The sequence below is a fragment of the Populus trichocarpa genome, chromosome 14, assembly GCF_000002775.5.
Source record: "Populus trichocarpa isolate Nisqually-1 chromosome 14, P.trichocarpa_v4.1, whole genome shotgun sequence".
Taxonomy (NCBI): Eukaryota; Viridiplantae; Streptophyta; class Magnoliopsida; order Malpighiales; family Salicaceae; genus Populus; species Populus trichocarpa.
Genome location: NC_037298.2, coordinates 17,057,828 through 17,071,400, shown reverse-complemented (window position 1 = coordinate 17,071,400; position 13,573 = coordinate 17,057,828). Strand labels below are relative to the sequence as shown.

General features: G+C 36.9%; 2 protein-coding genes across 4 annotated transcripts; one reads left to right on the top strand and one right to left on the bottom strand.

Moving 5' to 3' along the window:
* The first annotated feature begins 3,994 nt into the window (after positions 1–3,994).
* Positions 3,995–5,824, top strand: LOC18105413 (subtilisin-like protease SBT1.2). Its single transcript, XM_024584347.2, has one exon. It carries the CDS (start codon positions 4,712–4,714, stop codon positions 5,495–5,497), a length of 786 nt encoding a protein of 261 aa, XP_024440115.1. The 5' UTR covers positions 3,995–4,711; the 3' UTR covers positions 5,498–5,824.
* A 1,815-nt stretch (positions 5,825–7,639) lies between these two features.
* LOC7455698 (hypothetical protein At1g04090) lies at positions 7,640–12,784 on the bottom strand. Of its 3 annotated transcripts, XR_002977931.2 has the most exons (5): positions 12,256–12,784; positions 8,747–10,601; positions 8,151–8,438; positions 7,942–8,076; positions 7,640–7,868 (listed from the first exon to the last, which is right to left on the bottom strand). XR_002977931.2 is itself a non-coding variant. In XM_002320574.3 (2 exons), exons 1-2 carry the CDS (start codon positions 12,377–12,379, stop codon positions 9,019–9,021), a joined length of 1,707 nt encoding a protein of 568 aa, XP_002320610.1. In that variant the 5' UTR covers positions 12,380–12,784; the 3' UTR covers positions 8,559–9,018. The 3 variants fall into 3 exon arrangements, 1 of the variants encoding a protein (XP_002320610.1); XR_002977930.2 differs by having other exon boundaries at positions 7,640–8,076; XM_002320574.3 differs by lacking the exons at positions 7,640–7,868; positions 7,942–8,076; positions 8,151–8,438 and having other exon boundaries at positions 8,559–10,601.
* Between the last annotated feature and the right edge of the window lie 789 nt (positions 12,785–13,573).

Below are 13,573 nucleotides of genomic sequence, written 5' to 3'. Positions count from 1 at the left end.
GATAATATTAATCTGGTCCAAGAGTTTCTTCGACATTATGGCAGGAAAAGGGCTTCGCCTAGGTGCCTTATGAAAATTGATTTCAAGAAAGCTTTTGATTCGGTTCAGTGGGCTTTCATAAGAGAGCTTCTTCGAATGCTTGGCTTCTCAAATCATTTTGTTCACTTGGTTATGAAATGTGTTAAGACAACATCTTTCTCTGTCGTTGTTAATGATAACCTTTATGGTTTCTTTCCTAGAAAAGTGGTGTGAGGCAGGGTGACCCCTTATCTTCTTATCTTTTTATTTCTTGTATGAAGTACTTCTCTAGGATGCTTAAGTTAGCATCCAGGAAATGTGACTTTCATTTTCACCCGAAATGTGGTGCATATGGTATATGCTACCTTACTTTTGCTGATGATGTTCTCTTACTGACTCGTCGGGATAGAATCTTGGTTTTCACTCTGTTTCAGCAGCTGATGATCTTTGGACATACTTTAGGGTTAGCTATTAATGTGGCTAAATCTTCCATTTATTTTGGAGGAGTTAGTGAAAACTTGAAGCAAGTTATTCTCCAGGATACTAGATTCAGATAAGGTAGCTTTCCCTTCAAATATCTTGGAGTTCCCCCTAGTCCCCATAGACTTCTAGCAAGCTAGTACTCTCCTCTCTTATATAAAATGGAATCGGCAGTCCAGAGTTGGATGGGAAAGCATCTTACTTCTGTTGGGAGGTTGGAGTTAGTGAGGAGAGTTCTATATGGAATGGTTCAGTTTTGGCTAAGTATTTTTCCTATGTCGGGTATTGTAATTAATCAGATTATTTGCATTTGTAAAAATTTCTTATGGATAGGCAACACTGCTAAAAGTATATGTGCTCTAGTTGCTTGGAAAAATATGTCTTTCCAAGAAGGAAGGAGGCCTTGGCTTGTTTGACTTGAAGGCTAGAAACAAGAGTTTCCTAGCAAAACAACTCTGGAACATACATCTCAAAATGGACTCCATATGGATCCAATGGGTGCATCACTACTACTTGCATCGCCATTCTATATAGAGTACTGTGCATGCTCATAAAACTTCTTCGCCCATGTGGAACTCCATTATCTCTTTAAAAGATCAGTTAGTTGAGGATTGTGAAGGCCAAACTGAAGCCATGACGTTGCTAAGGAGCTGGAATAGTAGTGATGGCCATTTCTCGGCTAATGCATATGATTATCTTAGACTTTCTAGTATCTAGGTGAACTGGGAACGAGTGGCAGGAAGATGAGTCGCATAGCCATCTCTTTTTCACTTGCAATTGGACATCATACCTATGGTGGAGAATTAAGTCCTGACTGCGAATAAATAGGAAGATGACGGGCCCTGACCAATGCCATTAGAGGATTAAACTCAGGAAGAAATAAATTAGAAGCTAGAATGAGAAGAGTTTCTTTGGGACTCACAGTTTACTTAATATGGGAAGAAAGAAACAAGAGGATATTTGATGACACTTGTATTACGGTGGAAACTATATTTCGGAAATTTCAAGTGTTGTTTTACATAGTATTTCATTTCCATGAAAAAGACCACCACATCCTCAATGTTGGCTGAAGTTTATGGTCATGGCTAGTTGACTCTATGGGCTGCTCTGGGCAGAATGCTTGTTATAAACTGGACTTCCCCTTGCATGCCTGAGTAGTTTTCAGTGGACATCACTGAGGGCTACATGTTGAGAATATGGTGATACAATTGTGACGCTGATAATCATTGTTTTGTGATGATGTTGGTTAACTTGGTATTACTGGTTTTCTTGTTGGCGTCATTATCCCAGCCTTGCTGGTGCTGTGGCCGCCAGGCTGCTTCTCCTGTGAATATTGCCACTTGTTGGTGCTGGTGTTTATATGGACCATCATCTGAGGCTTGGGATGATTACTTTGGATATCTTTTCTTACTCCAACTCAATTGCTGGCCTTAAGTGATTTGATGCTGTTATGCTCCTTCTAGCCTTTGGTGATGTACTTTGACAGCTTCTGATATCTGGTTCTTGTGTGTCTTGTTGTCATGCCTTGTCTGCTAATTATGTTGGCTACTGTGGTGATATACTTCTCTGGTTTGCTGGAGTATGGTTTATGTGTGTCTCGCTATATATTGGATCCTCTTGAATGCAGTGATGCATCCTACTGTTATGCTGTTTTTCAGGTTGTTCAGCTTTGCTTCATGTTGTTAGGGAAACCGGGTTCGTGGGCTACCTTCTAGATGCTTCCTGTTGATGTTTGGGTTAGTTTAGACACCACCATCTATGGATTGGTTTCTTCTTTAACCTTTGTCGCACTCGGCCTTGCATGGCCTTTTGCTGTTTCTGCAGGAGCTTGTTCCCTTTTTGTTTTATTTATAGGTTGTATGCTTCTCTTTGTTCTCTTAGACAGTTGGCCAACGGCTTGGCTGTATCTAGTTTTGATTTCATTGGGAGTCTGCTCTCTTTTTGTCTTCTCAGTATTTATTTCTATACATCTATATGGACTTGTTGGTTAACTAGCGTGGTAACTTTTGATCTTAATATATATTTGTATTCTAATAAAAAAAAATATATGAACTCTACATGGGCATGATCTTAAATCCTAACAAAAAAACAAATAGATAATACCTTTCCTTGTATTTTAAAAAATAACATCTAAATCCAACCTTCATCAAAATAAAAGTGTTGGCCTTTTAAAATTAGACTCTTATACATGTTCAACCAAGAAAAAGAATATTATAGAATAAGATATATGAGTAACCACCAAAACAAAAGGTAAATGTTAAACCAGTATAACTAAATGGAAAATAAACTTGAAAAAAAAGTTATTGTGCAAACCAAGATCTAAAAAGGATATCATGTCACTCCAATGGATGAATCTCTTATGATCATTACTTAGATAAGATTAGGATATACAATCATCATTCAACAAATTTTACAAGTGAAACCTAAGTATTATAGAATAGGTAAATCTTATCAAGGTATCATCCATGAACTCGTCTCAAGATTTGGGTCGGATTTAACAAGCCCAACACAAACACATTAGTTATTCACTGATATGACTTGATAGGTCATTAGTCACAAGTTATGATCTTGAGTAATCAATTTTAGACTTGTCTATTTATCAAATATTATCAAAAGATAATAATTAAGAATTGTGAAAGTGAGTTGAACTCTAGAATGACTAGACTTAAATCTTCAATTGATTATTTAACTCACAACAATAGATCCATTATCACCTTATAGATGAACTATTGATATATTAGGCACAACAAACTGTTATGAATAGAAAACAAGTTAGCAATGTAACTTATCTTAGATAAAATATTTTATTGTGATAATATCTTACTTTTAGGATGACCAGTTATTTACCTCAGATCTCTGTAGACTAATTAGGGTCTTTTAGCGACTATAATACTAGAAAATAACATATTTTCATAAAGCTAAGACTTTTCCTCCTTTTCACATTAAAAAAAACCCTTTTTTTTCAAAAAAAAAAAATAGATTGGCATGATATTATACGTAAAAAGATTCGCTCCCATAGAAGTCATAAAGATTGGGACATCAGATCCATATTTGTTGGATTTCAGTTGATATAAAATATATTCTTGGTACTATTTATGTTATTTTATAAAATTTTATAATTCATAAAAATAAATTTAACATACAATAACCTACTATATATCTGGATTACTAATTGGTATTTCTAAAAAATGGATGCTTAAAGCCATAGGTATTTTGTTTTCATTTTTTAGCCAACCCTGTGATTATATTCGTCATTTTTGCTCTAATTTTCTCCATTAAAAAATATCCATGTTTTAATAAATGCATTTTCTTCTTTCTTTATATTATTATTATTATTATTATTATTATTATTATTATATCATTTGCAAAGTCCATTAATCACACTCCTTACTTATTAGGAGTGGATGATTTATTTATCAAAATAAAAAGAAAAGACAAATTATCTAAAACATCTAACGTTCGCACTTTCTTTTCTACATTTAAAAAATAACATTTTAGGTATTAGATAAAATACATAAGGTCTTTGTTCTCCTCCAAGTTTCGATGGCATCTCTCGTTTCTTGAGAGAACTGTTTCATCTGAAGAACACCATTCTTCTCGACTTCTCTATTCTTACAGTTCTACCATGGAAGGTTTTGCGGCTATTCTCTCTGAATCATAGATCGAGTCATTGCAAAAGTTGCCTGATGTTGTTGCTATTACACCAGATAGGAGGTTCCAAGTTCAGACGACATGTTCCTACAAGTTCTTGGGACTTGGCCCCACTAGAGAAGATGCTTGGTAGAAGTCTGGATTTGGTCGTGGAACAATAATTGGGGTACTTGACACTGGAGTTTGGCCTGACAGTCCAAGCTTCAATGATCAAGGCATGCCTCTGGTTCCCAAGAAGTGGAGAGGGATTTGCCGAGAAGGGCAAGGCTTTAATTCGTCAAATTGCAATTGGGAACTCATAGGTGTAAGGTTCTATACTAAAGGTCATCGTATGGCTTCTACATCAGCATCACCAGACTCTGTTCAGGAACACGCATCACCAAGAGATTCCCGTGGACATGGAACTCACAAAACATCGAAAGCTGGAGGAGTTTAAGTTCCAGTGGTGAGTGTGCTTGGTCTAGGTTCTGGTGTGACTCGAGGCTTGGCCCCTGGTGCTCACATTGCATTGCACAAGGTATGCTGGTTCAGTGATTGTTACAGCTCTGATATCCTAGCAGCAATGTACGTCGCGATTACAGATGGAGTTGATGTCCTCTCCCTCTCTCTGGGTGGATTTCCATTGCCACTTTTTACAGCTACCATTGCAATTGGAAGTTTTCGAGCAATGGAGCATGGAATTTCAGTTGTATGTACAGCAGGGAACAATGGCCCCATTGAAAACTCAGTTGCTAATAAAGCTCCATGGATTGCTACCGTTAGTGCAAGCACACTTCATAAGAGATTTCCAGCTTTAGTTCAAATAGATAATGGACAATTCCTTTATGGAGAATCCATGTATCCCGGGAACCAGTTATCACCCACAAAAGAATTTGAACTAGTTTATGTAACTGGTGAGGACAATGGGAGCGAATTTTGTTTCAGAGGTTCTCTCCCAAGGGCAAAAGTTGGTGGGAAAATGGTGGTTTGTGACAGAGTTAATGGGAGGACAGAGAAAGGACCTGCAGTGAAGGAGTCTGGGGGTGCTGCAATGATCTTAACCAATACTGCGATCAATCTAGAGGAGGACTCGTTTGATGTCCATGTCTTGCCTGCAACATTAATTGGTTTTGATGAAGCACTTCGCTTGAAAGCTTACATAAACTCTACTAGTAAACCTAAAGCTCGAATTGTATTTGGAGGAACTGTTATTAGGAAATCCAGAGCACCAGCAGCAGAGCAGTTTTCAGCTAGAGGACCAAGTTACACCAACCCTTCAATCCTCAAACCAGATGTAATTGCTACTGCAGTCAACATAATTGCTGCCTGGCCTCAAAATTTAGGTAAATCCATATTTATCTCAATTTAATTTCTGACTAGTAGTTGGCAATAAAGAGAAATTTGCATCCAATAAATGAAGATAATCTTGTATTTCCAAGTAGCAGTAGAAGTTAATTGTAATTATCATTGTTCTTATCTTTGATTAGTAATTATCTATTAAATAACTGTCAAATGTAACTCTATTTATTATAGAATATTATGTATGGTAGTACATGTTGTAATGAAAACCTCTTTGTATTTGATGTGATTTCACTATGAGAGTGATTCTCTTGAGTGGTGTGAGGCTACTTATTTCTTATTCCTTGTAATTCTTGGTTTCTACAATAAAGTTATTAGAATTCTTTCCCTCTGTCAATATTTTTCTGTTGTCTTTCATATCGTGTCCATTACTTTACACAAATTGTTCCTTTCCTTAATATTGTTTGACATTATAATGTATAGCTGAAAAATGAGTAACATGGATAAGCAAATTAACCGAGCTTCTGTCTACGCGTGAAGAATTGAGAGATCTTCATCGATATCAATAAAGTAGGCTGAAATTGATGTTTTTCTTAGAGATATAGGAAACAAATCTTTTTGCCCCCTCTTTAAACGATAATGAATGAACTGATCCTCAAATGTAAAAGTTGTCACTAAACATTTATGAAAAAGGTTTGGAACCAATCTTTTGAGCAACATATTTTATTAATGAGTATAAATTTATTAAGCATTGGCTTAGATCAAATTCCCTCGGCAGTTACGAAAGGATCGGAAATCTTGCTCAAATGATGGTCATATATTAGTCCAGAAATTTAGCTAACCCCTATCCAAACATGCATCATCGTACATAACTATGCATCCATATGAAATTATGTTTATGAATTTTAGGATGTGCCGAACAGGTATTCGAAATATAGGTCCCCTTGCTAAAGTCTATAATACTAGACTTCGTAGAAAGATGGAAAATGAAGAAATGACTCGCTTTGAGGCTCATTACCAAAAAGAGTTAGACAATGTATGGCTCAGATGACTAGTTTACTCGAGCAACTCCAGCAAGCGCAGTCAGGGGAAGGGACATTCAGTCAACAACCGACTCCGCTACCGCCACTCGCAACCCTAGTTATCATTGACCTATAAAACTTGAAGACAAATCCCACCGCCAGACCACAAGGAACAACAAGCATCCTGATGACTCGCTCAATTATGCCTGCTCAAGATCTAACTAGGGGGAATCCCATGGGATTAAATCTTCTAGTCACCCTGAACAAGATAAGTGAGCTACTTAGGAGGAAAGGTTGAGAGTTGTTAATGGATTTAACGTCTATGACCCGATTAGAGCAGCTGAGATATGCCTTGTACTGAATGTAGTGGTACCCAAGAAGTTTAGAGTATTGAAGTTCGTCAAGTACACAAGGTTTGAATGCCCTAATACACACCTAAGGTCATATTGCAATAAAATAGTGAAGGTCATACACATTGATAAGTTGTTCATTCATTTCTTCCAAGACAACTTGACTGGTTCGCCCTAAACTTGTATATGACTTTAGATAATACGAGGGTTAAGAAATGGAGTAATCTTGATGATGCTTTCTTACTAGCTTTTTCCATGGTATTGCTAAAAATTTAAAAGAAAATGATAATATGTTTATCAAAATGAGAAATCATATAATATAAACTAAGTGAGCAGCAATCAACTGTTGCAGAACAAATTTAAAATTCTGAAGTTGATTAGACAATCCTCTGCTAACCCCCGAAATCCTCGTCCTTCCAATCCAACCCTCACCATCCACATAAAACTCACTCTCCCCTAGCCTCCCCCTCCATCAATCAAGCTAAAGATGATTAGACAATTATCAATCAATTAGATTGCTGGCTGTACCTCGATTTTAAATAATCAATATAATGCAGGACTAATGCATTATGAACATGTTTGTGATATGAGAAATGTTGACAGAGGTGATAGCACTTGTTGTGCTAGTTGAAGGGGAAGTAACAGTGGCAGCACGTTCACGGTAATGTTCGTCACCTTAGCATAACTGTGGTGTTGACTCAAGTTAAAGCAACTTTGGCTTTCAACAATCACAAACTCTTCTCATGATAGAAGTTATCTTTCTTAAGCTCTAGGAATATATAAAAACCACAAATAAATGTTGCAATTTATCCACTTGAAAATTGAAGCAAAAGAGCATGCTAGACAAGGTGTCGTCTTCAATAATCATATTCAAGTAAGGAAAATCGTGCACAGAGAGGCTTGAAACATCTTTACCTCTCAATTCGTGCCAATTTTAAGACACCATTCTGCTGTCTTAGTCCAAAGAAATACTACTAAACTACACTGGATTACACCAACAAACAAAATAAGCAGCATTGTCTTCATCTAACAAAAGCAACATTGTCTCCAAGGCATCAATTTCCCAATCCTACATATATATATATAAAAATCAAACTTTCTGAAAACCCAGTAACATCATCGCAAGATACATAGCAAAGTACCTGCTACAGCCATGATAAATAGCAAGATCATCAAGAGCACTCAAAGCAACACCACCCGTGACTGTAACCGACACAAAAGACACTGCCTTTCGACCAAATGACTTGCTCTTTCCTTCATCCAAGGACTTCACTCCACTACCGATGCAAAATTAAAAGCAGTAAATTAGAATAAAAGGGTGGGTTATTGCTAAAAGAGAAACGTTAGTTACCTCGGAATTTGGGAAGCTTGGGAGCCCTTGAACAAGGAAATAAATCTTCTCGCCAACATCTCTCTCTTAGGATTTGCACAAATGGCATTTGGGTTTCGCTACACCGATTTGCTGTTTGGGATTTAGCGGCACCGATTGTTCAACGTCGCCATAAACAACGTTTTAATTTGGAGCATAGCAAAGACAGGCTGCGAACTCAATGTGGTCTGCTGGAAAGGCAGATTGAAAGAGAGAAAGAAATCACGAGTCGAAAACTGACTCAGTTGTCTTCTTTACCGGGCGGATTATCTGCAATAAGAGCCAAAGGCCCATAATGGAAAAGCCTAAGTGAGTAGACTTTGGTGGAAGGGACTTAACTTATGGTTTGCAAAACTACAAGGACTAAATTATAAAACCATACACAATACAGAGACTAAATCATAGAATTTACTCAGCACAAGATATATCTTTTTTTCCATGGTTTCATTACAAGAGCAACAATGGAAAATAAATAAATAAATAAATAAAATGCTGCATTTTCTATCATCAAATATGGAATCAAAATCTTTCTCGAGTAATATTTCCTCTTCTTTTGCCTTGTGGGGGTAAAATCTTACAACTCATTCATCAACATCACTGGACAGCATAAATGGCAACCTAGTGCCCTGTTCTTCTTCCACTCTCCCATGCCGATCCACTATCACTGATTTGCTTGAAGGGAAACCATGCTCGAACTCGATTATTACATAAATATATATAATCAAGAATGAGAAATGTAGATACAATGCGATAAGCCTTGAAGTTCAGTCTTTCTACAGCCGTTGTAATGAGTACAGAAAGCAATGAAGCCAATGAGATAAGAGTCTGCAGTAAAGGAGAGAAAAGGAAACTAGCCTCTTTCATCTCCCACCCAGTTGTTCTTATCCTTTGGCCCAGTAGGACCTTCTTCTCCACAGAGTTCCACTGGAAACCCGTCAAATATGTTCTTTACTGAATATCTAAAACCCACGGGCAAATGATTAATTATCTTATCTAGCTCGATTCTTGAACCATAGACAATCGTTGGACCCCATTTTCCCATAAACTGTAACCAACAAGGCTCAATGAAATCACTACCTTCAAGATACTCTGCTGCAATAATTTCATAACGGGTGCTTGAATCCACGTATAAATTACTACGTGCTGCATCGTTCCGTATTCCTATTCCAAGTTTAGTGGAACCCTGGATGTAACACCCGGGATGAGGGAAGCTAGCGTGTCCGTTTTTTGATGAATAAACAATAGCTTTGTTCCCCTCTATGTACTCCAAATCATAAGCATCAACCCATTCACCACCACTGTGCTGAGAGAAGTATATACTCCACAGCTCTCCAGTAAAGTTGCATATGCGGAGAGTGAAATGCTCCCAATCGCCTACATGCTGCCCAATCTTGCCAAGCGAAATATTCAATGGTCCAACTTTAAGAGTACCTGGCCCATTGAAGGGATAGAAAACCCACACTGCAAGATCAGTAAAAGTCCCACCAAGAGCAGGCTTCACATGAACGTAAAGTTTTGCACTTTCCAAGCTGCCCTGTTTGACAGTATTTCTTTTGCCATCGGAAGGCAAGTCTATCCAAAATGCACCATCATTTGTTCCACCGCCTGGCAAATTAGTGCCCTCTGCATCTATGGGTTCACCAGATGAATCCCCAGCTTTGTACAAGAGTGCTCCATTTTTCAAGAACCATGGCACAGAAGATGGCAAATAGACCTCATTGGGATGAAAGAAAACTGTAGGCCCATAGTGCTTCATGAGTGCATGGATTTGTTCGAGGTTTGGCATGGCATGTAGTTGGTTTAAATTCTTCAAGCATGCAATATTCAACTCCTCTTCAGAGGTCCAGTAGCCGCAGAAAAATGTGCCAACTGAAACACCTTTCCCTAGCACTCCTCGATGGCTGGGTCTTGTACTCGAAACTCGAACTGGTAGATTTAAAAATTTAGAATATGATTCAAGTAGTAGACGATAGGGTTCACATTCATCTGTCAGGTCTGCTCGAACACACCGTACTTCATCCAAATCTGGCTTGTCTGGATTGTTGGTGACTAGAAACCCCAAGGGCTTATAACCCTCAGGAGGCTGAGGAAGCCAGAAGAAGCCACATCCTCCATACTTCTCCTCACTTTCATCATCTGAACTCCAAACTAATGTATAATCTAGGGGTTTTAGAAGAGTTGGTGAATTGGCAGCTTCTGGCTCAAAACAAGCCACCTCACGAACCACAAGAACAAAACCCCACAAGGGCTTATTGTTGAATTGGCAATAGTGGCCAAGGCTGTAGAATCCATTAGGCACTCCCACAGGTTTATAGAATGAAACTCCTTTTTTCTTGTCCTGCAAGAGATTGCTGCTCCAAATGAACTCGAACCTGGAGATTTTGAGGGCTTCAATTTTGCCCAAGTTTATTCTTCCAGAAGCAAATCCTCGGCCTGAAGTTAGAGGTAAACAAAACAAGAAACCTTTAAGCAAACTACATTTCTAACTTGAAGGTTCCTCTTCAACACTCTATTTTACAATTCTTTTACTTTCCAATTTATGGCATTTAAAACTATGACAAAATTTTGAGGCTTCAATAGCAGAGTATGGCAATAAAAGCAAAGAGAAGACTCCCCACAGAAAAACAAAAAAGGAGGCTTTTCCATTTATTTCGTATAGCAGCAACAACTCAAGTAACAAACATGGACACAGATGTCAGTGACAGTATTTAGAAACACTAACAAGAGAATTTGTGGGTGCTCAGAGTTTTTCAGATGTAAATACGATCAAATAACTACTAAAAGCTTGTATAGTTCTCAGGAGACACATAACAACCGTAATAGTTTCAAGAATGCTTAATAGAAATTTCCTCCTCTCTCTTCAAAGACTGTAATAAAGCCAAGGGAATTTACTTGCAATAACATTATCAAACAGAAACAGAGGATCCTATCAGAAGAATATAGGAAGAGAGGAAAGAAGAGAGACGGGGAGGTGGTAAAGGGTGAAGTTGCTGCCGGATAGAATTTTGGACGTATTTGATCCCATGGAATTCAAAACAATAATGCAATGAAACAACAAAAAAAAGACAACCATGTGCATTAGCATGGGGAAAAAATGGCAAACAAACAAATGCACAATAGCCTCGAAAACCACTTGTCATGCAACTTCATTCATTAGGAGGCCAAAAAAATCTAGCCAAACCTACACATGCATAAGGACAAAGCAAAATCAAGTGAAATGCTCCCCACCCCAACATGTCAAGAAAGTTAAAGAAACAAGATGGCAATATTTTTTTTTTAATATATATATATAAAGGCAAGAAAGCAAAGGGAAAACATCTTGAAGTTGAGAATTACCAGTCATGTTAATATATGAATAAAACAAGAATAAAATTCCGGGCTGCAACAAGGAGTGCATGATGCATTATAATTTATAGAGGACATCCTCGTTTAAATGATTTGCCTGGTAATTAAAGTAACATGGGAAAAATTGAAGAAAGTATGAATAAGGTATGAAGAGCATACAAAAAATGATCCAAAATGAATGAATTCAGGACAATACCCTTCTTTATCCTAGGAATATAATTGAAGAAAAAAAATACCATTTTTAACGCCGCAAAGCTTGAATCACATTCAGATTCGCGAATGTGAGCCAAGAAAGTGAAGAGAGATTAACGGAAAACTTTTGCCTCTAGAGACTAATTGACAAAATCTTTGCACAAATGTTTCCTCTTTAAATCGGCCAGCCAAAAAGTAGACTACAAACAAAACAACAGAGTCCAACTTGACAAGAAAACAAGCGTGTTGAAAAAACATGGCGAAGTTCCAATCCTCATGAGAAATGAAGCGTCAGCAATTAAACTCGGGCTTGATCAAATGCTTAAATACAGTCACTCATGTACATCTAAGGGAAGAAGGAAGAAAGAGAACACCGAATAAACCATCCAAAAAAAAAAAACATAAGCCCATGAATGATCCATGTTTATATGAAGAAGCAAAAATCCAATAAACCAAAAACACCCACCAACCAGAAAACAAATCAGAACCCAACATAGAATAAATGAGACAAGAAGACTAGAAAATAAAAATTGATGAAAAATGGGGGTACCTTGAGACCAATCGGGAAGAGGAGAAGGTAAAGAGAAGGTCTCGGGTTCAGGCGGCAACAAAATGGCGGTTTTCCTCCAATACAAACAGTTACACCAAAAATTTCTTTCTTCGCACCAAGACATTCTCCTTTTGCACCCAAATGGCTGAATTATCTCCCTTCTATGTCACCAGTCAGAGAATATCACAATACTACTATGACCATCACCATCACCATCAACAACAACAAAGATGGTGTAATTTAGGACTTGGACATTTAGTAGTGTAAAACAAGAATTCAAGAAAGCATGTATTTTTCAAAGTTTCATGAGGTGGGATTTTTTTCTTGTTCAGTAATTGTTTGTTGATACACAAAATAATGGATTCACCTTGTCGTTGAGTGTTGATTGGATTTTGGGTCTCTCAGCAACTTTCGGTTTTCTTCTTTTTTCACTTTTTATCTTTTAGTTTTTAAGGAGGAAGAAGAGAGGATCAACTCTTGGCTCCACGAAAAAAGGGTTTTTTTTTTTCTCTAAATGAGCACAATAAATTTAAAAATCTGATGGGATTATACCGTTTGAAAAGAATTATTAAAATAATATAGTTTGATCTAAAATACGATAATTTAAGATGCTAATATCAATTAAAAATTAAGTGTCATTGAAGAACACCTTCCAGACGCGGCTTCTCTCTCTAAACCGACAGCACCTTGACTTAAACCCAACAAAAATCCTTAAAAATACTTACATTTTTTCCCCGAAACAATAAAAAATAATTATACCGTTTTGGTTACTGTCCGATTGTTATAGTATGCCCATTGATATTATATTTTTAAACCGTGATATTAATAAAATATCATGGCTCATAACTGTGATATTTTCAAACTATTATTTAACCAAGTTCTTTTTTATTTTGTATTATTTATTTATATTTTTTGGATTAATTACTGAATTTATCCCGAAAAAAAAAAGAAAGACTTTTAGTAGGGAAATTGTCATGGCTCATAACTGTGATAATTTCTTAGTCAATAGTGAAATTAAAAGAATAGGGACCAAAAAAAAGCTCCAAACATGGGTGGCATGCTAGAAGTTTTGAGAAATATACACTTTGATCCTCTAACTTTAAAAATAACGTAAATTATACGATTTTAATGCCTCAATTTTTTTCAAATTTAATTTTGGTACAAAAATTCATTTTTGTTATTTTTTAGTCCCTGATTAAGAAAGAAGAGAGAAAGATCATTGGATTCTGGTAGTAGAGAGAGAGAAATATCATTGACACTAATTTCGATCACCAAAACGATCGATATTTGTGTTAAATTGTTTCATTAATGAAGAAAG